Source organism: Pelecanus crispus, chromosome Z (genome assembly GCF_030463565.1).
Source record: "Pelecanus crispus isolate bPelCri1 chromosome Z, bPelCri1.pri, whole genome shotgun sequence".
Lineage (NCBI taxonomy): Eukaryota > Metazoa > Chordata > Aves > Pelecaniformes > Pelecanidae > Pelecanus > Pelecanus crispus.
This window is the reverse complement of record NC_134676.1, coordinates 70,115,862-70,142,136: the sequence shown is the minus strand read 5'-3', so window position 1 is coordinate 70,142,136 and position 26,275 is coordinate 70,115,862. Positions and strand designations below refer to the sequence as shown.

Here is a 26,275-nt window from a genome sequence, read left to right as displayed (position 1 = left end):
TAAGATGTTACAAGGTCTGGAGCATCTCTCATAGGAAGACAAGCTGACAGAGCCAGGACTGTTTAGCCTAGTGAAGAGAAGGCTCAGGGGCATCTCCACTGTTTTCGTACAAATATCTGAATGGAGGGCACAAAGAAGATGCAGCCAGGCTCTTTTCAGTGATGCCCGGTGACAGGGCAAGAAGCAACAAGCACAAACTGCAACACAGGAGGCTCCCTCTGAACATTTTTATTGTGACGGTGACCAAGCACTGACTGGAGGAGATTGCCCTGAGAGGCTGTGGTGTCTCCATCCTTGGAGTTGCTCAGATGCTGTCTGAACATGGTCTTGGGCAACCTGCTGTAGGTGACAAGATGACCTCTAGAGGTCCCTCCCAACCTCAGCTGTTCTGTGATTCTGTGAAACATCTTAACAGAAACCTGTTAATATGGTCATAATCTTCAGCACTATTTAGTAATAAATATGCAGCTTTGGGTTCAATTGCAAAAAAATTTCAGATATTCTCAAAGGCCAAGTACAAGTGCTGGTGTTCTTCCCCAGTCTCCCATCTCCACTGTGTACTGAAGATAGAATTGTTGTATCAAGTTGAATTCTTACTAATGTGTTAACTCATCAACCTTTATTACACTCATTTAGGCTGAACTGTGGAGCTGTTTTAGTCTGCAATTCTTGTGTTCAAACAATAGGAAAAGACTAAAACTCCTCAAATCCCTTAACTTCCCAGTATGTATTAATATAAGCTGTGAAACTTAAGACTGATTATTTTTTATGCTGAGAGTCCCAAAGTAGATGGCCCTTTCACACAGCAAACTGATACTCAAGGATTGTGAATTTCCATGTACTTTTAATTTGAAAGTGCTAAACCAGCCTTTTTCAAAATCTTTGTTCCTAGTATTCTTGGAGGGGAGGCATTATCCAACCATAAATCATCTTTATCCATTGTTCTGTGTTTCCTTTTTGGAAGCAGCTATAAGAACAGCAAATTTACTAGCTAAAAACTAAGTTCAGAGTCAGTTACTGTAGGACTGAGATTCAGGCTCCTGTACAGTGCATACAGCTTTCACACTAAAAGGCATGGACTGGGGTGGAACATGAAGCAGTGCTTAAAAAGTTGTTTTGCTTTTAATGCCACATAACACTGTTTAAAAGAACACCACAAGTCTCGCTGACTAGGGTTTAGGTAGTTTAAGTAATTTTTGGACTCAGGTTCCTGTTCAAGGTGGTTTGTTTTCTTTGGACTTAAAGTGTTTCAGACACATAATTCTTCTACATCCGTACCTTACTATACTATCAAATGCATGAAGTGATCTTGGTTCCAGATATAGTGGAAGATTAAGCTCATTGAAGATACGTAGAAAAACAAGTGCTTTAAAGTATGCAAGTTTTAAAATGTTTCATAACTGTGTCTGTAGCAGTGTCTGTTTTTCTGAGAGAAGTCTGGGATCTCGGTGGGCAGGAGGGATTTAAACACACTAATGCCTAGACTTTGTTCCAGTTCTAGATCAGCTCTGATAGGAAGTCTACAGAATTAATATCTCAAGTCTTGACATAGTTCAGATGCCAATTAATGAGACAGAACATCAGGGTAAATGCTAATCACGATCTAAATGAAGCCTTCACCCATCTTACAGGGCACTGCCTTGTCCCCCTTGGGGCTTGTTCAGTTAAGCAACACACAGAAAGCTGTCCATTCTGCAACTTCAGCAAGAGCAACTTGACAAACATGCAGTGATACAAGAAAAAAAGCTGTCCATTCTGCAACTTCAGCAAGAGCAACTTGACAAACATGCAGTGATACAAGAAAACAGTGCTACCATTTTAATCCAGAAGATGCCTCCTCCAGGAAGGGCTCTGTGAAACTGTACTGCTTTTCTCAGACTGTTGCAGAAGCATTCTCTATTAAAGATGGATTTAAAAGATGCAATATCTTCCTTACAGAAAAGTTACTGGACATTTTCTCTTAATTTTCTATATACCAAAATGCCTAGAGCATGCAAAGTAATTTTTAAAAAGCTTTAAAAGTAGCTGAAGTAGTGCTTAAAGAGTCAGTATGCATAAGCCATGTTGTCTGCATGGAGGTACAATCCAACCAGAAGTTACTGGTAACAAACAAGATTCTGATTCACCCAGAAATGCTTGAAGTTGTGGCTTGTCTACTAAATTAGATGTTTTGTTAGTCATTCAACTTGATTTTGTTTTTTTCAGACCAGCTTCTTCATAGCAGCAAGGATTAAGATCTAGATGCTTAGGCACATGTTTGTCCATGCTTACATTAAAAATTCTAGTGAAATATTTCTTTAGATAGTGATTTTTTTTTAGTGGTCATACTAGCTTTTTTTAAATCTAGCCAGGTGCTGATGAGGGGCCTAGCGTATCAGACAGCATAAATATTTTTTATACATGGAAATAGATCATCCATTATTTCAGCTTAGTGCAGTAGGGTGATACATACACTGAAATGCAGAGTTCAGGTGCATGTTTCTTCAACATCAAAGTTCTTCAAAGAAAAATTAATATTTTTCCATTTCTGAAAATCCATTTGTGTCCCAGTTTCAACATTCTCTACTACAAAGCTTTTGATTTTGATCACTGGTAGATTATCAAATGTCTTGTACTTCACTATGATTCCCCAGTCATGCTGGCAATTAGTATTTTGGCAATGCATCTTGCTTTTTTTCTCAAAACAATCAAACCGGATGCATTTCTGGTGAGGCTTTGTTACATAACGCTCCTTGAACGCATCTCCTAGGACAGTGTGATGAGATTCCTGAAACAACACATGCCAGAAACACTTAATAGTAGAAACACCATTCCTCCTTTTTTCCTGACATTCCCCTTCCCCTCACAAATACCATTTCCCTGGTGAGGTGCTTCCTGTCATTCAGGAGGCTCACCTTCCAGCCCCCTTGGCTTGTTGCTCTTTTTTCCCCATTCATTAAATACCAGGTACTAGAAAGGCCCAGGCCTGGGCTAATCAAAACCAAAATTATTACATATCATCAGTCACCAGCTTATACATATTTGAACTTAATTAGCTCCTCTAAAAAACATGCTTGCAGTATTTGAGCCTTATGCATAAAACTAACAAGAGCCACCCAGACAACTTGAGAGACTCCTGCTTCTCACTCATTTTAACTATATGACCCCATCCATGAGGGGTGATGCAATTACTCTGGAGTGGTAGAAAAAGTAAGCCCAACAAGGTAAAGGAGTTACAGGTTTTTTTATAAAATATATAATGAAAGATTTTAAAAATTAACAACTCAATTTGAAAGCATATGTACAATTTGAGCTGGAGTCTGAAAATGCTAGTTCCTCCTGGAAATGCAACTTCCATTAAATACATAGGCTGAACTATGACAGAACTCAGTTTGTAGGGATTATTTAAAATATTGTGAGGGGTTATTTGGAGAGTACTAAGCAAAAACTCTGTCTGAAGAGTTTTCTGAACTAAGATCTATTTGTACAGGTATAGGTGATAAGTCAGCAGCACAAAATGGCGTAACAGTCAGAGGTGCATGTTAGATATCCCTTGTTATTTGCCAAAGAAATGTAACTAGATTTTCACAAGGCTGAGCTATTCCCAACTCTTTGCCTGTGGACCTTCCCTGTGCAGGAGTAGTGAACTCCACCTACATTCCAAAACCAGCTGGTAAAAACAAAAAACCAAACAAAAAAAGATTTTCTTGATTAAAAAGGGAAGTGCCTGAAGGCAAGCACTCTGTAATGCTCAGCTGTGGCCTGAAGCCCCTTGTTACATCACAACTGTACTTTTCAGAGCAGCACAAATAGAAGAGTCTTCAAAAGAACAAATTTCAGAACTAGAAGGGCTCAAAGTTCCCAGAAAAAGGTCTCTTTCATGATCGCCACTTTCCATGTATAGAGTATTGGCTTCTTGGGCCTACAGAGAAATTTTTCAAGTTCAGAATGAGTACAATAAAAACGTCCCCATGAGATACACAGAAGCAATGTGAACTACCTAAAGAATAGAAAACAAAGTAGTCTTGAAGAATTAAAGGGCTCCTTTTGTAAAACCATGGTTTGCCTTGCCTTTCAAAACAGAAAACTGGCCCACAAGCCAAGGAGCTAAACAGTGAGCTGACCTCAGGACTTCGTATGGATAATTTTCAGTCAACAGAAATGGTGGGAGAAATCTCTCAACTGCAGGAAGACTTGCAGTCTTACACTAATTGGGAAAGTAAATACCCAGCACTTAACACTAGTAGGTTATATCATTGATGATCATATGGTTTTCCACCAAATTAATCAATTTCTAAGAGAAGGGGGTTCAGGAAAACTGAACTGATTCCTGTCATATCACATATTTGCACACCTTGGACATCATCAACTACCATCATAACATGCTACAGAAGTAGTTATGACTGGTCCTGTGTTTTACTGATTTACTCAGAATTTTCTTTCTGCTCCAGTTTGCACAAAATAGCCTACAACACTGACTTCCCTGGTGTTCATGGATGAAGGTTTCCATATAGAGACATACCTTTATAACTCTGATGTCATCTGTACTGCAGGCATATGCTTTGCATTTTCCACACAGAAGATTTTTTTTCCCTTCTACTACCTTAGGTCTTGTTTCTTTCTTCCTGGAATCTCGTAATACCTTTTCCTTCATTTGCAGGTCATGTATCTTTAAAATTAATAAATAAAAAAACCCCAAGATCATTATGAAATAAAGAGACGCCCCCATGTCTGTCTAACCATGACTCGGGATATGTAACATCTGGGAACCCATTACTTAAACATGCCTTGTTCTAGCAACTCATACCAAAGAAAGAACACAGTGGTACATTTGTCAGGTTAAGGATGCAAGGCTAGAATAAGACTACATGATGGACAGCATGTATGTTGTCTGTTCATTCCTCCCCTCTACCCAGCTATGGCCCCATTGGTCTCAATGCTATTAAGTCCTTGTGAAGACTAAGTCATGTGAGACTCCCTACAGCAGAAGTAGTGCTGCTGCTCTGGGAAGCTTGCAGTTTGGAAAGAAGGCTCCAGAGACCATAGAAATTGCAGGCAGAGAAAGAGGCAACAGCCACAGCCTGGAGCTGGGAACTTGCAGCTCACACAGAAACAGAATCCTCTGAGAAGAAGCAGGAGCAGCCAAACCAAGCCTTGGAGGTGGGAGAAGAAACTTCACCAAGGCTAGAGGGCCTTCGACATCCTTTTTTGCACAGTTCAGTCTCTGAAAGCTTGTCTGGAAACATGGGGTGATTGCAAATCCACAGGGATATGGCAGAACTGTGTAACAAGCCTTGTTATTTGTAGTGGGTGCCACTGGCTTATTCCAGTCTTCTCTGGGAAATGTGTTACAAAGGTCTAGGAAGATAGAATCATAGAATCATTTAGGTTGGAAAAGACCTTTAAGATCATTGAGTCCAACCTCTAAAGGTCCCTTCCAACCCAAGGCATTCTATGATTCTATGATAGAGGAGAACACTACTTGTGGTCCTGATCCCTTAACCAGTCATCCCAAGGCCCTGAAGCCTCTTTTGATTGCCCTCGGACTTCTTGTTGCAAATTCATTGCTGCCTACATGAGAAATCAATAATGGATAATCCGAGAGCCATACCAGGCTGGGAAGTTTTCTCTTCACATCTTTAACATGGGCCCCAGGGAGGCAACAAACTTCCCTAAGAAGGGGGTTTGATCTGCATATTGGGCCTTCTGTTCCCTGTAGAAGAGAGTCTCCTATGACAATGACCTGTCTGTTTTTTCTTTATGGAAGCAGTTTTGACGCAGGGCGTAGCTTGACTTAACCTTGGTGACACCTCCAAGCTAGATGAACCATCATCCTTGTCATTGTTCAGTTCCCCTTGCAGAGCTTCGTACCTATCATGCAAGGGCACCTGGGAATGTGGGGTGGTCACAGAGAAGACATGCCTGCTGCGCAGGGCAGGAACCTGCCTGACCAAAAGACCATCTTTGGCTTAGCCCAAGACACTTCCTGCATGTCACCTCAGCACCAGAAGTTCCTGACACTTCTTTCTACCCTCGTGATGATTTCTGATCTGGTAAATATGCAGCATACAGCAGGGTTAATGTAAAGCACTAAATGTGTGCTGAGGTGTTCTACTAGGCTTGTTCATCTGCCAGACATTGCTTGAAGCAAAGATGAACAGTGCTGTAGGCAGTACAAAAGAAGTCACCAGGAGAAGAGCACATAGAAACCCAAATGTCATCCTGTTAATGTCCCAGGCAATGGTTTCTTGAAGTCTCCCAGAAACCACTGCTCTGAAATCAACAAGCACTTGGCATGACAAAAAACAACTTTAAAAAGCACCTGTACTGGCCTGCAGCAAAGATTAATTGCTTCTGAACATGAATATGCATGGACAATTGCCACCATTTGCATAGTTTCCCATTTCTCTGACCACTATCCCAAGCAGACACAGCAATATTTTTCTTCCAGTGGACAGAATAGTTTATATTTTATTTCTAAGCTGAGAAGTTTATATAAATTCTACCTCAACTTCTGTTTTTTTTACAGTCACAGTACAGATGACATCCTGCAAGCTAGCAGTACACACTATCCCTTCTCTGCTGATCTAGCCTTGGTCTGAAACCAAATACCTTCCTCAGGTTATCACTTGGTCATAGATAGAGCCCTAGTAGGTGAAGGCTGATACAGATTATGTCTGTAGATTTGAGTATGAAAATTCCATAGAAGTACAAACCTTTCTTGCAAATGTTGTTTTATCCCAATCCTGTAGCTTTTCAATAGCTTCATTCATCATTTCTTCTTTATAATGGTTGTGTTTCTCATTCTCAACCACTTCTGTTTTGTTTGTCACAAGGATGCACTTGCTGTCTTTTGCCCTTCCACGACCTATACAGCAACACATTTATCCTCTTTAGTTACTCTTAACAAGATGTGCAAAGTGGCAGCTATGCCATAAAAGAGCATTAAGGGCTTTCTGTGTGGCTGCTTTTGTTTCCCATGTTCAGATTCAGATAATGCTGCTTCTACGCAGCGTTCTCTCAGCTTGCTCTTCTTTGATCACAAACCAGAACAAGATGCGTCCTTCCAGGTATCCTCATGGATATCCCCCAGCCAGTGCTGTATTGCCTACTTCTGTGGCCTACCTCAGTCAAGCTCAGACATGCTTGACACTTCAGTTATTGTACAGCATCTTGCTGCCTTCTTGTGGAAACAAAAGCTAGAGGAGAAAAGTTCATCTTAGTCTTTCTTAGTTTTCTGCCCTGCTAATTGGTGTCTATTAACAACAAAAAAATCTATCACAAGAAAAACTGGGGAACTGGAAATACAGTGCTGGTAAGAAAAGAGACAAGAAGAGCAAGTGCCACCTCTTCCACCTGTCTATGCCTACTGCCTGCCTGCTTTTTGCTGCTGTGACACAAGCAAACTAAGAACTACAGGGATCTCATACCAGTTTAGAACTATTTAAGTTAGAAAAAATGTTCACATTTGCTTTTGTGTTCCCATTCCCCCAAAATCATGATTTCATGTGGTTTAAAACTGACACAACCTATTTTCTTTGCATCTTTAATGGCTTGCTAAGAATAAACACTATCCTCTCACCATAACACGAACTCTGGACCAATTATTTCTTTAGAAGACAAAAATAAGAAAATCACAGGACACCAACCCTGAAAGCAGAGGACTGAGTAGAATGGAGATCACTTCCTGTTGAATTACGATGTTAACTACTTGGGTGGTATAACAAAATACTGCAGATGCACCTTTGAAAGACGCAGGCAGTTTTATGGCATTTAGGAATGTTAAACAGAAACCAGTATTTAATGTGGCTCTTCATTCCCCTCTACTGGCCATACTGTAAAATCACCAAGATTCAAGACTGAAGTCTTCACAGACTTCTTTAGACAAGCCAAGACAGAAACAGGGCTTCCTTTTTTTTTTTTTTTTTTTTTGTCTTGTCTTGAATAGTAGAGGTCTGCACATGTGAAGGCCTTGGGTACCCATGAGTAGCTGGGCTGGGAATAAGCCACTGGGCAGGGCAAGGTCTTCAGAAGCCAAGGCAATATATGAAACTCCATTGCAGCAGTCCTTTGTAAATTATTAGTCAGATTGGCTTGTGCTGTTTCTGACTACAGCTCTTCTAGCCATACTTCTGCTTATAAGTATCCACTTGGGCGATCAGTCCTCAACAGTTCAATAACCTTGTGCAGCATAGCTAATTTGCATGGCAAAAGAAAGTCACACAACATCAAGGACTCAGTTCTGTGAACAAATTTGTTATGTCCAGTGCCATCATTCATCTGACTTCACTCAGGGGCACAGAGGAACAACAGCAAGGCATGCACATATTACTATAGTATTTCCAAAGTGCCACTCAGCAGCACTTTATGTCTGTTTCTAGGCCAAAACAGGTTTCTAAAGTAATAGCTCTGAAACTCCATACCTCTGACTTGGATCATTTTGGTGACATTGCCGAAGTATTCATAGAGCACAACAAGGTTGCACTCAGAAATATCAATGCCTTCATCAGCAACAGATGTAGCAATTAGCAGTCTGCTGTCTTTGTTGGTTTTGAATGCATCCAGTATACCCTTTTGCATTGGGACGGTCATACCTACAGTACCAAGAAACTGCGTCAGGAAAAAACACTGAAGAGTTCCTTGAGCAAGATACCTGCATTTGCTCTTAAGTGATTAGAAATGAGCATGTCCTTTTGATCTAGAAACGTACTTCAAGTCTGCATATCCAGCTGGCTGCATGCTACACCCACTAAGCAGGAATTCCTGTTGATGTGCCTCAAGAATTGTCATCATGGGAAACACCATTTCAGACACAATACCTAGCTGATCTTTATTAGAGAGACCCATACAGCTTAGTTATTTTAAGCCCAAGCTAACTCTTAAGCCATCCATAATTCATTTCAGCTGTAGCTTCCATTCTACCTTAAAATGTCTTTGTGCCACCAAACAAAAAATAAGAGAGGAATCTGTAAAAGAAACATGGAAAATACCACTACAAGTAATCACAAAAAGCCATGATAGCGAACAGTTTCTAAACTTTTGAACTAGGAAAAGAATCCTACAGCAAAGGGTCATTGGCAGTGTTACTGCTGCTTTAACCAAAGATTCTGGACAGAAAAAGCAAGCATCTCCTTAGGATTGGTTAAAGGTCTTCTAGACATAGAGGAAAGCATAGCGCAAACTTCCTCTGTTTAAAAGCACAGAAGATGAACACAGAAAGAGTAGAAGAATTTTAGCAGTGTAGCCACCATAGGTCTAGCAACTGGTATTCCTCAGTGCAAACCTGTGTACCTGTTTTTTGATCTCTTCTTCCATGACCCATCAACACATCTGGCTTTATGTGGCTAAGTAGAGGGTTTGCTTCTATCCACTTCTTCAAAGCCTGGAAAGCAAATCAGGGAATTAGATCCTTGCCCAGATGAAATGCTAGTTTGGGACAGATAGGTAAATTCTGCCCATGCTTGTCTAGACAATCAGTAATTCCAGGAAGCAAAAGCAGAAGAGAAGGTGGAACTTGTGGGTCAGGAGGGAACACCTCTTAATAGGTGAGAAAGCAAGGGTAAAAGCCATGATGCCAGATCCAACTATGCCACAACTGATTTCCACTTTTCCCACTCCTGCAACTTAAAGGCCAGCTATACAGCAAGCAGCCTTTCACTGCTAAAAAGTATGCTTTTTTTCTCTTATAAACCAACAGATCACTGAATACTATACCTCTGGGATCCAAAGGAAATGAATTGCTATTTATGAACTGAACTTTCTCACTGCACAATGAAAGCAGCACCTTCAAACTGCTCTTACATAAGAACAAAATTCAGCCAAGGTACAGTAGGCTTTTACATCTATAATGGAAAATTGCCAGCAGATGTTTGGTGGTGTTAGTTTGGAGTTTAGCCTGCCTTTAATTTTTTTCTGGTTTGCAATTCATCCAGCATGTCTATACCCAAGGATAAAACGGGGGTTAGGACTCTCAGCTGATAAATCTGTTTACAGTAGCCAGAGACTGTGATACCTTGCAGTAAATGTTTAAGAGCTACTGAAGCTAATGATTAGCAGCACATGACTTTAAGCATGAACTTTTTCTGGGAACAAGGTATTGGAAGGGAGAAAAAAGATCATCCCACTTAGATCCTTGATCCTAGGCAAGTATGAAATAGACCAGTGCATCAGAAGGGTCCGGAGAGTCTTCTCAAAGTCTACTTTTTTCTTGATCAAGAACACATGCCAGGTCACAGATGTCCTTTGGGTCCCTAAGAATCCTCCAGGAAACCTATAAATACCTCCTGATGTGCAGTCAGTAATGGAGCAGAGCTGCTGGTGTATAACACTTCCAGATTAAAGCCAAAAACCTTGTAACACATCTTGTTAAAACTGACTTCAGACCTAAAGTAAAAATCTGACAGCTTAATGATCAACTGTGACATGTAGCAAGAAGTGATGAAGAACACCACTCTGGTACTCTAGTTTTTAGAAAAAGAAAAAAAAAAACCTCATCCTGTCTCAGCGCATCAGTGCTTAGGAAGATACAGAAAGATAAATTAGGAAGATCAAATACATGCATATTTTTCTATTTACAGATCAAAATGGGAAGGGTAATAGATGAGGCATTATTTTCTCACTTCTGATTTTAGGAGCTTTAAAAAGAAACATCTTACAACTACTAAGGCTCTTGTCTTAGCAAAGAGAAGAGTGCGAGTCTGTGGGTTATAGCGGTATGCTTCATCCAGGATGCAAGCAAGCTCTTCCAGCTTGGGATTCTCATTTGATTCATCTTTTGAAAGGGCAATCATTTCTGGTTCTTTCTCTGGAAGAAAACAGCACTGTCTTGAATAATTTACCTTCTTTAACACAGAAAACAGAATTCTCACCCAAACGTACTGTAAAATGCCACCCACATTCTCTTTAGCATCTCTTTTTATTTTCTATACCATTCTTCCAGATGCAAGCAAAGAAAGCTATTGGTTAAATGTAACAAAATCCCCAGAAAAAAAATATCTGACTCTCTCACATTTTGTAGCAAACTGACAGCAGAACCTCTGTGACACACTGTGCATCAAAAGATGGCAACAAAACAAACTTAGTTCTTGCAAAGAGCAGTGCTATTTCCTCTTAGGAAACAACTGACACTAGAGGGCAGAAGCCCAGTGTTTTAAAATTGCAGTGAACACTGCAACGCACCAGATCACAGGCTGGTTTACAGCACACAGCTACTAAATCAGAAGTTAGAGAACAGTGCAACCTCTTTTAATCAGAAGGGTACAAGGGCCACCTGCTTCTTCCTTGACTTTTGGGATTCGTCCAGGAGCACTGGGCAGGAGGAGGCTAGGCAGTGCATTCAGCAGTGTATGTTGCCTTGTCTAATGCTGCCAGCGTCCATGATTGTAGACCATCCCCCTACTTGTGGGGCACACCCTTAAGGACACCGCTGCCTTATCTCAAAGTCAGGCATGTAAGAAGCTACGACAGCATATAGCCACAATTACTACTACTTCCTTAGCTCCTGCACTCGAAGCTTGAAGTCCCAGAAAGTAAGTTCCCCCCTGCCTACCCTAACACTACATTTGCACCCACACGGACACTAGATCTGCTGAAAAGCGCAAAGTTTCTGGAAAAACAACCGCACTTACTCTGAAGAAAACACTTGGATCATCCTACCATAAGCCCTCTTCTCCCCTGCAACTGTCAGCTACTGTGTGAAATACCTTGAAATTTGGCTGTTAGTTGCTTCTCTAACTCTGTATATGGTCCATTTTTGACATTTTTGAAAAATTCAGTTAGGTAGGCTAAAGCATCTTCAATGCGGGCGTCTTCACTGATGATGAGAGCATCGTTGAATTTCTGCTCAGAAAGAGAGATATGCACATTTAAGCCTCATTTTCTGTGGGACAGGATGAATGCAAATTTTATTTAGCTAGATTAAGTATTACAAACTTGTGTTGTTCTTCCATTTGCAAGAAAACACAAGCATTACAAAGTCTCCTCAGCACTATACTGTTGATAGTATCTTAAGACACAACTCTTACACACAATGCTTTAGCCTGTGTCAAATAAAATAATTTGGTTCAAAACCTGCGCCTGGGTGAACATATCTGTATCAGAAAGAACAGGATGGCTCCACCTCTGCATGGGAGGAAAGAGGATATACCCTTACCCGCAGGTGTTCAGTGCAAATGAAAAGGTCTCTACAAATGCTGCTTTCCTCTTCCTTATCTGGCAGTTGCAACAGTTTGCATTTCTTCTGAGTGGCAACTATCCAGTGTTCATATTTCTGTGTTCCAAAATCATTCTTGCTGATTTGAGACATAGTATCTAGTAAAGAAGGAGGAAATAGACATTTGTTCATCTTGACTAACAAATAACCAGAACAGTTAGCTAGAAAATAACACATTTTCCATGAATGTTAGATCTAAAAAGCCTATGCAGAAGAATACTGTATGATACAAGAACAGAATCACTGAGGCTGGAAGGCACCTGTGGAGGTCTTTAGTTCAACCATCTGCTCAAAGCAGGGTCACCTAGAGCCAGTCACTCAGGATCATGTCCAAATGGATTCTGAGTACTTCCAAGGATGGAGACTCCCCAACTCTGGGCAACCTGTCCCAGTGTCTGACCACCCTTACAGCAAAGAAGTTCTTCCTGTTGTTTAAGTATCTCTGTTTGTGCCCACTGCCTCTTGTCCTGCTTCTGGGAACCATCTGAGAAGAGTCTGGCTCTGTCTTCTTCACTCCCTGTGTTTCAATGTATACCCACACGTTAGGCTAAAATTAACCCAGTAAAATTCAACTGAGGATCTGTGTGCATACACACATCTGCAGAGTCTTTAGCAATAAAATTAGAGCTCACTTATCCTATAAGAAGCCTACAGTATTCAAGACACTGCATGTACATTGCTTCTTGAATTACCAGCTACTCAATAGTTAAGTATTCATTTGCTAAACAGTCCATGGTACTTAAAGGCATATTATCCGAGGGCCTGTTCTTGAGGCAGAATTAGTCAGTAGTTGTTTGTCACATACATACTCTGAGTGCTTCACGATTTCAATAATCAGAGGGTCCACAGAATGCCAATGGCATTCATGCAAGAGGAACTGTGATGCAGAAATAAGCTTCAGAAGTGTTTGCTTAATTTAGCATGCAGTTTAAAATTCCCACTGTATTTGTTCTTTGTTGGGGATTCTTGACTTTTGGGTTGGTTTTCTTTTTGGTTGGGTGGGGGGTTTGGGTTTTTTTTTTTCAGTTCTCCCTTCCTGCCCCAGAATATAGTTCACTCTCCAATATCTGGAAAGTGGGGGGAAAAAAATCTAGAAAGTATAGAACTGAGGTAAACAGGCTTAAGGCACCCTAGTCAGTTTGCAAAAGCCAGTCTAAGCACAGCCAAAATCCTTTAATTCAGAGCTGAATAGACTAAGGCTGATCCTGAGCATAGCCATCCATGGGTCTCTGCTTTGTACCCCCTGTAGCTCTCAAATTTGTTGATAAGAGCTTACTGGACACCACTTAGGAACCCTGCAAAGGCAGAAGAGATCAGCTGATTTCTGCCGGGCTGCAGAATTAGGTCGTATGACCATGAGACCCATTCCCCTCACAGCCATGCATCTTCCTCTTGGCAAACCTTCACACCACTGCAGCTCCTGAGGCTGGAACCCTACAGACAAGTGTTTCATTTCTTAGGCAGTCATATCCTCTCTCTGGTGGTGTTCATGTTCCACAGATCCTCCTCTGTAAAATTACTTTAAATGCTTTTCAATAGGAAAAATAGAGACCTGGTAAACAGTGGAAATAGAGGTAATCCAGAGGTATAAAGAGAACAAACTGCTGACCAGAAAAGGTGGCCAGGGCACCCCTAAAAATAACTCTGAGCACAACTCAGACAGGCCAGAGAAAACATGAGAAGTGTCAGAGCAGCAAGAGTGAAAGTAAACTTTCGCTGAAAGGAAGAAATTAGAACATTCAGAGTAACACCATAACTGAGACCATTCTTTTTTTCCTTAACAGAGACAGATTTAGGTATGACGTGTTTGGAGAAACGCTTAAATAGGAACATACAGGTATCTCTCATCAATGAAATCCAGCTCATTGCATTTTGAAAGCAAGCCCTTTGGTAGTTTTGTTTCAGATTCTTTAAACATTCAAAATTATTTGACAGTGTCAAAAGCACACCATCCTTACCTGCAGGAAACACAGTTGAAATCCAAGCAAAAATATTGATGAATATCAAACTAATCACTTAGGAAAATAACTGACTCTCGTACCTGTAATCTCTTATTTAGGAAATACTGGTTAAAGGCAAGTAAAAAGGAAGGAGAAAGGAAGTGGAAAAAGAGTGATTGTTCTAGCAGCCATGAGGATTCACACTGATGTAATCAAAGACTGAATCCCAGTCCCAGGCATATTACAGTATCTTACCCACTGAGTAAATCTTCTTCATCAACGCCTCTGTCTCAGACATCAGACCTGAGATAATGTCTGCAAAGTGATTCTGAACTCGCATTTTAACCCATCTGACATCTAGAGACAAGAAACGTAAGTCAGTGGCCTGAATAAGTAAAACATTTCCCTGGGCAGCGCAGAACAAATTCTTGTCTAAAAGAATGCTACATATGGTGCTTTATGCAATCATAATGATATTTATTGTTAATGAGCATTACAGTTGTACAGAAAGCAACAGCACCCAGTCTTCACTGGCAGAACTGCACTGGCTTTTCTGCCTTGCTAAATAAAAACCAGAGATCGTGGAGCTCAGCAAAGAGAAAATTTGCCCAAATGGGCACTACCTTACTGCAGGGCAACAGTGAAGTGCATGCTTAAACTCCTCTCAAGCCAGCAGGAAGCAAAGCTCCAGCTTAGTTTTAAGCTTTTAACTTCACCTGGCCAAAGGAGAATTGGATAGCTGCCTTAATTATGGTGCTTTGCATCTCATGGGAAAATAAAAAGGAAGCATGCTTACATGTTTCTGGCTTGTTTCTGAATCTCTGCAGATCCTCTTTGTTCTCTCTGACAGTGGATATGGCCTGTATGTCAAGGTAGGAGCAGAGTGTACAGATGTGTTCTATCGTTTCCTTGACGGTCTTGGCATTACCAACTCCAACGGAAGCAGTTAAACCTACAATCTGAGCACACACATGAATAGCAGTGGTTGCTCCTTTGTCACAAACAAGGAAACCAACCCAGGAGATGCTGTTACCAATTGCCAAGTTGTCACCGTCTTCAAAAACAAGGAAACAAAACAGACAGCTGAAGTAAACACGAGTGCAAGGACTAAATCTTCAGAGCCAAACGTCCCAACTCATGCCCTCTCCAAGGCACTCAAGCTTAGAGTATTCAAACTGAAAATAAATTATCCACCCACTTAAATCCATAATCAGCTGTATTTGTCAGTGCTCATCATACACAGAAACAGCAAATCCACCCCCAGAACGGTCCTCCGCATTCATTCAGAGAAGACGTCTTCTCAGCTGGACCAAAACCTCCTGTCAGCAGAGGCAGTAGCCCCACTTTATTGTTGCAGAAGACAGCAACAGAGAGGTGACAAGGACACTACTAAGGTCTGGGGCACATGCTTTATTCCCAGCCCAGCAGTCCTGTTTGCTCTCAAGTACTCTGGTCTCTGTCATGCTTGATCAGTCCTTCTTGGCAGCTGGAGGGAAGATATAACATGGGAAAACAGCCTGGAGGTGTCCAAGAAGAGGGAAAAAGTGTTCCAGATGCTACCATTTCAATTTTGTAGCCATTGTTAAGTGGGAGTTTGAACTGGATTCACACAAAAGGCAAGACTTCAGGCTTTGCCGACTGCACTGAAAAATACTTTTGTCTATTGTTTTCACCACTGAGCCTTACCTGAGGCAGCTGGTTTGCAGAGGAGTCAAATTTTTGTTCCAGATATCTGGTCATTAACACATTGTAAGGGTGGTTGCCCGTAGTGTTGTGGCACTCATCAAATATCATCAGAGTGAAGATGGAGAGAGAAGTAAGGATCCCTTCCTCAAAGCTATTCACAAGAATCTGGGGCGTCAGCACAATTATGTCACTGTCCTGTATAACCTTTTCTACAGAGACATTTGCAACTGTTTCACCACTAACTCCTTGAACAGAGTATCTAGGAAGAAGAGGCAAAAGACAGGGTATGAAAAAGAATGTCTTGCAGGGCAAAAAAAGCTAGAAGGATGGACTTTTCAGCAAACCTGAAGGGTAGTCATGAAGTTCAAAATGTCAAATTGTTGGGGCTGGCAATTTGACCCACAGAAGCTGAGAAAAAAAAAAATGCTGAGGGCAAACAACTGGATTTTCAACTCCCATTAATTAAAATATATTGGATTTGAGGGTGGTGATTTTTTTACATTTAAGCTGCATCTGTCAGTTCACATGTAAGCTGTATTTGGAGACCCTACCTTTCATCCCTTTTCTGTATATGTCTGGCAGCATGGGACTGTTTTCTGCCCAGCAGCCTCATTTTCCTGTATCTATAAGGATTCATATGCGGACATTCAAAATTAGAAGCTATATGTTTGTCGATACTCCCCTAAGCAACTTTCCAGACCCACCTGAGAGGTGGACCATCATTTTCCGACTAGATGGTCCACCTGCCATTCTTACCACTAGGCGTCATCCTTACATTAACGCCAAACGCACTTGTCACCAGTAAACCCATTACATTTTGCCCTAGCCACAGCTAACCTAAAGGGCAGTTTATTTTCTGGGAAGGAAGCCACCAGGTAGAAATACACTTACCCACTTCTTTCAAAATGCTGCTTGAATACAGTTTTCTGTTGTTGGTACACTGGCACTTTAGTTGCAAGAAAGACAACTTTTGCCTTTCGTCCTGCGGGCACGTTCTGGAAATGGTGTTCGCAAATCATAACTGCCACAAAAGTTTTTCCAGATCCTTTAAACAAAGAATGTAGAAAGTAAAGCACCAGTATGAAAGGGCGTATTTGTAAGCAGGACCCTCTCCCATCTGGATGCCCTGTAACAAAGGGCAGCTGACAAGGAGGCTGTAACACTTCCAGACTCTCTGGGGACAGATTTGAACACATGCTTGCTGCTTTACTCGGGTGGGTAATCATTCCTTTCTCTCTTGCAGTCTCAATTTGTAAAGACCATGTAGGCAGTCAGTGGGAAGGACAATCCATTCACAGTTTTATTTGAGTTCTTTGAAATCACTGAGTCTATTTCTGCTCTTAGTGTGTGCTCCCATATCAAATCAGACTATGGTACAGGCACCGGGCACTTTCAGCTTCCATCCTTCCCCATGCAGCCTTGCTCCTCTCACATTTCTTTTCCTTCAGCACTCAGGATCACTGTGCAGGCCACCCAGGTTCTTCTGTGACTCTGCCTCTGCTACACCACCTGCCTCTCCAGGAACCAGGGGAGAATCAGACTATCAATTTGGAAAACACAGGTGGAGAGAAAGAGACGATTGATCTCTCCTTTGCTGCTTAACTTCAATCTCCCTAATTCAGTCCTGAGCTACTGCAGAAGTTCCCTGTGCTGTTTTGATGTTGTAGGCATTGCAGTACAGAAGACAGGGGAGTCTCAGGGCAACTCATCCTGTTCTTCCTTCAACTTGCAAGCCAAATTTCTTAAAGATCTGCAGGTATCAGTCAGTGGTTTTAACTCAAAAATCCGCACTGTGGAGTGAGAAAGCAGAGGTCAGAACATCGAAATCTGAATACAAGCACTGAAGTGCCAAGGAACACAACTGTCTTGCTCAGTCTCTGTGCGGCCCTTGGTCATTAATTTCAGGTTCGATCTAGTTAGACTCCTGCAAGGAAGTCTGCTTTTAAATAAACAGCTGGAAAAGTTTGACTCAACCTATACCCTTCCCTATCCTGCATAGCCCTTTCCACCACGAGAATTTTCTAAGAAACATGTTTTCTTACCTGTGGGGGCACATATCAATGTGTTTTTCCCATTGATAGCAGGCTGCGCAAGTTCAGTCTGGTAGCTCCGAGCCATCTTTGGTTCATAAACAGGTGAAGACTGATAGATGCTTTCTAGGAGAGAACCACGTTTTTGTGGAGTGTTGCAACAGAAACGCATAAAATATATTGTGCCCCATACAGTTGCTATCTAAAATGATACAGGTAGAGTCCTTGCAGTCTACACAGAGCATTCTCTGACAGACGAGCCTTTTAACAGGACATATGCACCAAACAAGAATTTTGTATAGGTTTGATGGCATATTCTTGTTACCGCTCAACTGTGCTTCCTAAAATGAACTCATCTCAAGGTCTTGGCTGACAACGTTCACCTCCACTGGTCTGTGGAGCAGAAAGCAAGGGCTTATTTTACCCCAAATATATGCACAATATTCCTTTTAGCCTTCTGCTCTACAGACTTTTGAAGTTAATACTCTCTTAAATTGTGGTCTTGTCAGAGGATCTGCACTTATGGAACAGGAACTAGAAACCACTGGTGGAGCAAAATTTACCATATAAGGCATGACAGCCACTGCACAGATCCTTTGCAGCCACATTCAGCTCTCTAAACCGGCTAATATCAGGTCACACATGAATTAGTTAGAGAAGAGATGCGTCAAAAACAGTCTGGTGTTTGGAGACCTTTTTGATAATGTACTGACAGAACAACTTTGCACTAGAAATGTGGTAAATGAGGGGCAACCCCTAACATGCGCAATGCCCAGCACAACATCCTTTAAACATTAAAACAGAGACAGCTAAATAAAGTCAGAGATTTGTACTATTGCCTCAGTACCTTCCTTTGTGGCACACCACATCTGCATCCTTCAGGAGTCTAAGGAAAGGGAGAATTCCAGCCACAAACTGTTTTAAGTTGCTAGGTCTTACCTGAAGCTGAACAGAGGTTTTCACTGAGATTATTATCACATTCTGCTTCTTCAGAAAATGTCATCATAGTTTCAAAGCTGTTCTCAGAGGCATCTGTCATTTCATCATCAACATCTTTGCCATTATCTGTACAATCACAAAAAAAGGCATGTTATTGATCCTTTTGATTTTAAAATGTTGTATTTGCTGAGATGATAAGGTGAAGGAGTTGGTTGCTAGCATGGAAAGACTACATAAAATCATGCTGCATCCGCTGCTTCCAGGCTCCCTTTCAAGTAAGATGGATAGCACCGAGACTCTTGGGTTTAGAAGACCCACATACTCATTATACATTTATGTATCCCTTAAAAATCAAGGGATATAATAGATTGGGAGGGAAGTTATATCCTCTGTGTTTAGTGACAAGATTACAGATTTAACACGGACATTAACCACAACCATGAAAAATACTCAGGAGTTGAAAGAAGCTTTGTAAATTCAAGACTTTGTTCTCCCCTTCCCCCCACCTTTTGGAAGGACCTAGAAATTTTAAGATTATCTCCATGCTGTATTGTACATAATAATCAAGAGAGGCTCCAAAGATGCTTGCTAAAATTTTCTTTGGCCCCGTAATTATTACCTTCTCAAAGACCTGTCACTGGGCTTTGCATGAAGAGTCTCATTGCAAAAGAAAACATGATCACAATGTGCTGATTTTGGAGAGGGAGAAAGAGTACATTTGCACCCTAATCCATCTTCAGAAAGCACACAGTATCTGCAGTGAACTTCTACTAGCAACTCTTTTTAACTGCTACCATTAAAATGCTTCCAATGCGGACAATATTTCTTCAGTAGGATGACTTTGGTTTTATTAAGTTGGATGTTAGCAGAAGCTGCCTCAAAAGACAGTGATCTCTTTAACTTATAAAATATGACTGTTAACCAAATAATATGTATAGCCATCAGCTACGTAAAATAATATTGATATATGTATAAGTATTATTCTGATGTATATTTTATATAATTATTATACATTTATTAACTACATATATAATTATATATAAAAATAATTAAAACTCCAGATAAGAAATTACACACATTTGACTCAGCAATTAAAACTTTTCAAAATAAGTAAAACTGTTTAAAAAGCTACTTAAAAGTAGCTTGTCCCAGTTACTAATTAAAAAAATTCAATCAATTATAGCTTGGGAGAAAGCAAATGTAGATATAAAGAAATACAATCCAGTTTATCTAAAATCACTTGTCTGTCTTAATTATTTTGTAGTAAAACACTACTGCTTTAAATTCTCCCGAGCTGCAGGGTACTCATATAGGTATTTTTCAGGTGGAAAAAGGTAAATTCAATGACAAAAGCAAAACCTTATTAGGGGAAATTCTCCATTTTTACAGCAAATGAACACAGTCACTCGTTAAATGCTGCTTATTGATTTCTCCAAGAAAAAAAGTATATGATCTGCTCTGTGAATCACAGAAGTGTACCACTTGATAGAGTATCAAACTACTAATCATATTTTATCAGAAAACATTGCATCTATCACAACTCAAGCAACCAGAAAGATGGCAATACATAACTTACAGTAGAAGAGAGGGAAAAAGATAAACATTTTGTTATTCTTGTACCTTCAGAGCCTTGTATGCTGCCCATTTCTCTTTACTAAAGCTAAAGACATCATTCATAAGCATATGGGAGGAAAAATACTCAAAAAACACCTTCTGATGGTTTGTAGAGTAGTACCTATATTTCATTTTATATAAAAGACATTTTAATTTTAAAAAAGGGGGTTATTTTTAAACAACGAGCAATGCGGTCTGATGGTATCATTTTAAAGAAGAATAGATTTAGACTAGACATTGGAAAGAAGTTTTTTGCAGTGAGGGTGGTGAAGCACTGGAACAGGTTGCCCAGAGAGGCAGTGGAGGCCCCATCCCTAGAAACATTCCAGGTCAGGTTGGACGGGGCTCTTGAGCAACCTGATCTGGTTAAAGCTGTCCCTGCTCACTGCAGGGGGGTTGGGCTAGATGACCTCTAAAGGTCCCTTCCAACCCAAAAGCATTCTATGATGATTCTATGATAAATTAGCCTTATTCTCATTAAAAAAAAAAATTACTGTCTGGTACAAGAATAAGGAAAGAGCATCATAAAAACAACTTGCTGTTTACCTTCTCTCATATTCCACAGTTCACTTGCATTGTAATATCCTGTGTTATCTAGTGCCAGCTGAAGGCTTTTTGGCCAGTTTTCCTTATCCGATCGACAGAGACATTCAATGAGTTTAGTTATCCCAGCTGCTTTGCTTCTGTATTCACTAATCTGCACGAACAACAAACAGAAGTTGCTGTAGCTTCTGAGCAATCAAAACCACTGTGCTTTGATTGATATTTTGATTTCTTTTGCTTGATGTTCAGCTGAAAACTGCATTTTCTTCTCACAGAATAAAAGGTTTCCAATAAAATTCCGATACCTACTGCTGCTGCAATTCTGCCAGCCTAGGAGTACACTAAATTTAGCTGAACTACATCAACACGTAGGCTATTTGCTTAAATATTCACAAGGTCTGAAACATCACAGAGCTGTTCTGTGAATTTTCATCTGGCAAGGTCCTTGTAACAAGCCGTTATCTGCCATAAACCTCTGAGGCCAAACTGATTAAGAAACATTCCAGAAAAGGTAAATGGAAAAGTACAAAACTTATGGCAGGCCTGATGTTTAGTCAGATGCAATAGCTTTCCAAATGTTATGTATCTCCACAAAGAAATACCACTTTAAAAATAAAATAGCTGCAAACAATCCTTCTCAGGAGTCACAAAGAGCAAGAACACCTAACAGACTCCTTCGCACCGCATCAATAACTTATTATTAACCAGTCATAAATAATGAGTGATTGGTAATATCACTTGTTATCAGTCATCAGTAATGACAGTGACCTAGAACTGGGTAACAGTACAGCAGCTTCACATCCAAAGTCAATGAAAATGTTGTCGACTTCCGTGACACAGCATTTAGCTAATGACTTCAGAACAGAAGTTTCATTTTACCTTACAATCATCCCTTTGGGTGCTGACAAAACTCAAAGAGCCACACAAAGTTTCTAGGGGTTGCTACAGTTAAGGTAACAGGCTATGTCAAATCCCGTAACAAGCAGGAATCAATTTAGGCAACATCTAAATGCCACTTTGCCTACTTCCATCTGTATTTTTAGGAGCATTAATGCAGTGTGAATGCTCCAGAAAGCGGTCTATTTCCAAGGCATAGCAAGGCACCCATTTCACTGTAATGTGGCACCTTCCAGAGCCTCTGATGTCTCTTCACAGGAGCCTGGGCTCTGCAGATACGCAGCTGAGCACTGTCAATGCCAAAGCCACCCCATTCTGTTTCCCTGCCTGCAACCCTTTCACGTGCCGCCTTATCCACCAAGCCGGAGGGGTGAAAAACGAGACGTGCAGGTGTCGCAGACAGCGCTGCTGTGGGAAGCTGCAGCCACGCAGCAAAACCTCCTCTAAGCAGAAGAAAGCAAAGTCCCTCCCCAGGGGACCGTGGCTGGCCATCGTCCTCACTCAGCAGCCTGATGGATGGGCACCAATTCATTCCGCAAGTGAGGCAGCCAGCACTTCTCTGCAGCAAAACTAGGCAAATACTGGGATTTTACCATTAACTGTACCTGCAGGATCTCATCACACTCCCTTTCTATCAGGCATGTGTTTATGTAGGGCATGAGTGCTACCGGATCAACTTCTAGCATTGTTGCTTCTATCCGCTTCAACAGCTGCCTGTGCAACTCCAGTTTTTCCAGTTTGCTGAAGTCCCAGTTTTCAATTGCTTCTGCCAGTCCAGTGTAACCTTTCAGAAAAAGCGACAAATCGTTACTGTGAATTCAATCTCTAGCTAGAATAGGTAGCAACAAGATGAAAAAACACCTTCTCAGCCACACTGAAGAACTTATTTTGGCCTGTAACTGACAAAAATCTAGGTGTACCAAACAATTTTTATAGATTGACTGTTTTCCTTTACAGCGCTTGTATGTATAACATGAAAAACCCTATGCTAAAAAAGCAGTAACACTTGGAAAGAGAAAAAAGAGCTACACAGTGTCACAGCCTGCATCACCCAAGCAACCATAACAACCCCCTTCCTTTGATCCATACAATCCTTGGATCCCTGCAGGCCATGATATTCTTCTACAGGAATTCCCAGAGCACAGGACACTATTCGGCATCACAAATGCCTTTGGTCCCCTTTTCTTTTATTTACCAGTCCTTTATCTTTTAGTCCTGTCCTTGGCCCCATCCTCCTTCAAAAATCCTTGTCATACTGGATTCAAGCCTGGCTGAAAGCAACCCAGAAACCTGCAGCCCAGACAAGTCAGGGAACAGCTGAAAATACTGTCCTGGAACAGACAGTGGCAGGGAATCTTATTTAGAGGAATTGTGTGATTTGCTGTGTAGGCTCCTGGAAGAAAGCAGGTCAGGGTCCCAGAGGAACTGTGGGAAAACAGAAAGAATTTGCCTTTTTATTTTCTTTTAGAGGAGCAGGAGAGAAGTGTAGATACTTACCACCACAACATCTTCAATCTAATTATCACCTATCTCTGCATCTGCCAAATACAAGAGTAATGCCATATTCTAATCTCAGGCCCAGTTATAAGTACTTGGGATAGCACTTGGAGTCAGCAGGTTACGTTTTTAAGTTTTCTGCTGAAGATACACCAAACTGAACGCTATCAACGTGCTCAAAGAAGGTATTTTTGCAATTCAGAAATTAGGACTATCACAGGCTAACAAGAAGTTGCTCTGGACCCAGTATTTGCTTTAAGGGCAGAGTGTGCTACATCCAAGTGATAGAAAATTTTTTAATAACTGTTCAATGAGATACTGTAACTATCCATAGTCAAGAGTGAGTAAACGAAAACAACAGTGGCTTTATGGCATGAGATTTTGGCATTTCAGATACCTAACAAATCAACAAGAATCTATGACAGAACCTACATGTATAGAGGAAAGCTGGCAAATCCTGGTAATTTTAAACCTTCACAGTCTCTTCCGTCACATTTTGGAAAGGAAATTGCATTACGACCTCACACATCAAGCAGTCATAGCTACTGAGGAAAAATCATCTCATTTATAAACTATTAATGGTTACTTCTTGAAACACAAGACTTTTAAGACCTCTGAATAGTTTTTAAATATCAGTTTCTAATTTAAGACTCTGTCCTTGAATGAAGTTATCCCACGCTACCAGTCAACCCCCACACGCAGCTGAAACCCATGTAGCTTTCTCTTTCAGAGGATTTAGCTTCCTTTAATTAGATTTCGTGGGAACAATGGCTCTCTTCTCTCTTCTCTAAACGCTCCGAGACAGACGAGTCTCCCGTCAGTGAGGCTTTATTCTGCATCCCTTCATCTTCCATTGACTTTCCCCATCATCGAAACTGTTCCAGCTGCTTCTCCCACGGGCGTCTCCCCCGTGCCTTCGAAGAGTTCGATTTGCAGCCTCTGGCGACCCACGATTTCCTACCGCGTCTCGCCGGGTGTGACCAGACCCGACAGCAGAAGCCCAAGGGTAACGGAGCGACCCTGCGCGCCCCGTCTGGGCCGGGCCGGGCCGCTCGGGCTCCGGCAGGGAAAGGGGCGAAGCGGAGGAGCCCACGCTCGCGAGTGGGAACCCACCTGCTGCAACCAGGGCGTCCAGGAAGCCCCGGAGCCAGCCCTCCGCCTCCAGCTGCAGGATGGCATCCAGGAACAGCGCGGCGGCCGCCGTCACCCCCTTCTCCTCCTCCTTACGGACTCTCTCCTTCACCTCTAGCAAAAAGGCGAAGCGGGCACAGGGTGAGGGAGGGGGCCAGAAGCGGCGGCGGGGAGGCGAGAGCCCCCCGCCCTCGGCGGCAGCGGGCAGCGCCGGGGGAAGCCGGCCGCTGCCGGCCCCTCACCGTCGGACAGCCAGTCCGTCATGCCGCCCAGGACGTAGACGGGGTTCAGGCTCCTCTCGATGTACCGCCTGTAGCACCGCAGGCCCTGCTTCTCCTCGGCCGTCATGGCAGCTGCGGCTGCGTGCGGGGCGGCGGGGGCGCGGAGCCCGCCCTGCCCCGGCACCGGGAGGGCCGGAGGGGGCGAGGGGAAGCCCCCCCGCACAGGGAGCGGACGGGAAAAAGAAACTGCGGGTCGGCGGGAGAATCGAAACCGAAAGCGGCCCGGGGGAGGGGGCCGGGCACGCCGGCGGAGCCACCGCGCTGCTTTCGGCTGGCGCCTGCTGTTAGCAGGAGAAAAAGAAGGCAAGGGGGAAGAAAAACAAACAAACAAAAAAAAAGCAAGCATATCTGCATGCACGCTCTTTGGAAAGCCTGTGACCAGGCGTTTGCGGCTCTCGGGGAGAGGGGGAGCGCAGCGAGGTAATGCGAATAAAGGTATCGCTCTGCCCCCTCTTCCCTTTTGCCCCCAGAAAACCCTGAACTGGACTTACAGGCTGTATCCTGGTTTATCGTAAAAGGCTGAAAAATAATTTTCTACAGCAAGGCAAGACCCCTGCATGCTCTGAGCAAGTACTTGCTCAGCTGCTAGCATTAGTATAGCTTGGGAACATCAAAACGAGAAGGTCTGCCTGACTGCCCTGTAGCAAGGGAAGTGAGCGGCAAAGGGTAAGGCTCACAAAGCAGGCCAGCGGGTTGCAGAGCTGAAAGCACCCACAGTTCAGAAGCGCTGCTAAACATGACGACTCCATACGCAAACCTCCCTGTAACCATTAATGTACAGAGTGGGTGCATACAGCTGTTTGCAGCTTCATAAATCTCATATTCAAATAGACAACTAACAGGTACTGGCCCAGTACAAGATATCAGCTTTCTAAAGCCATGGCAACACAAGACCACTGAGTGATGGGTTTGCACTGGAAGGATATGTGGGGCGAGGCAGAAGGAAGCACTACCATTGGCATCGCATTTTCTACTCTGTTCCAGTCCATCTTTACTTTCAAGTATTTCATATTATTTCTTCTTTTTCTCTTGAGTCTTCTCTTTTGTCTGTTCCACCCAGTTCTAAAGAGATTATAGGAAATCTCATCTGAAACATCCCCTTTACCACCACAATGTAGTATTGTTGGCCATTGTCCTCTCAAAGGATAGGAAAGACTTTCATTTGGACTTTCAGTATTAGCCCTACACAGTGAAATGGACTAGGGAAATGTCACACTCAGCTGAACGTTATCCACCGCTAGCTGAGGAAATGTCAAACAACTGGGAGAGGACAGCTTCCACGGCGAGAAAAAGGTGAATAAGCCCTAAATGGCAGCATCAGTCACCTCTCGATTCTTTGTACATCCCTGCTCTGTGTCCCTCCTGTGCTGTGAACAAAGCAGGAGCTCCCGGACCTCGCTGTGCCTGAGCTCAGCTTCCACAGAAAGACACATCAGCCCTCAGTTACAGAAGAACAGAAATAACAACTGGTGAGTTTAATATTAAAATGAGCAAATGGGTGGGATAAATTTTTCCCCTGGATCATGC

The 26,275-nt window shown here is 42.1% G+C and overlaps 1 protein-coding gene across 2 annotated transcripts; it reads right to left on the bottom strand.

The window, feature by feature from the left end:
- Positions 1-1,795: 1,795 nt before the first annotated feature.
- On the bottom strand, positions 1,796-24,823 carry RIGI (RNA sensor RIG-I). Of its 2 annotated transcripts, none has more exons than XM_075727165.1 (18): positions 24,710-24,823; positions 24,450-24,581; positions 22,433-22,623; positions 20,946-21,096; positions 18,786-18,911; positions 17,859-17,972; positions 16,708-16,861; positions 15,817-16,075; positions 14,927-15,089; positions 14,386-14,487; positions 12,131-12,288; positions 11,682-11,817; positions 10,635-10,783; positions 9,271-9,361; positions 8,403-8,573; positions 6,696-6,847; positions 4,502-4,648; positions 1,796-2,767 (listed from the first exon to the last, which is right to left on the bottom strand). In XM_075727165.1, exons 1-18 carry the CDS (start codon positions 24,813-24,815, stop codon positions 2,468-2,470), a joined length of 2,802 nt encoding a protein of 933 aa, XP_075583280.1. In that variant the 5' UTR covers positions 24,816-24,823; the 3' UTR covers positions 1,796-2,467. The 2 variants fall into 2 exon arrangements, with proteins under 2 accessions (XP_075583280.1, XP_075583281.1); XM_075727166.1 differs by having other exon boundaries at positions 22,445-22,623.
- Between the last annotated feature and the right edge of the window lie 1,452 nt (positions 24,824-26,275).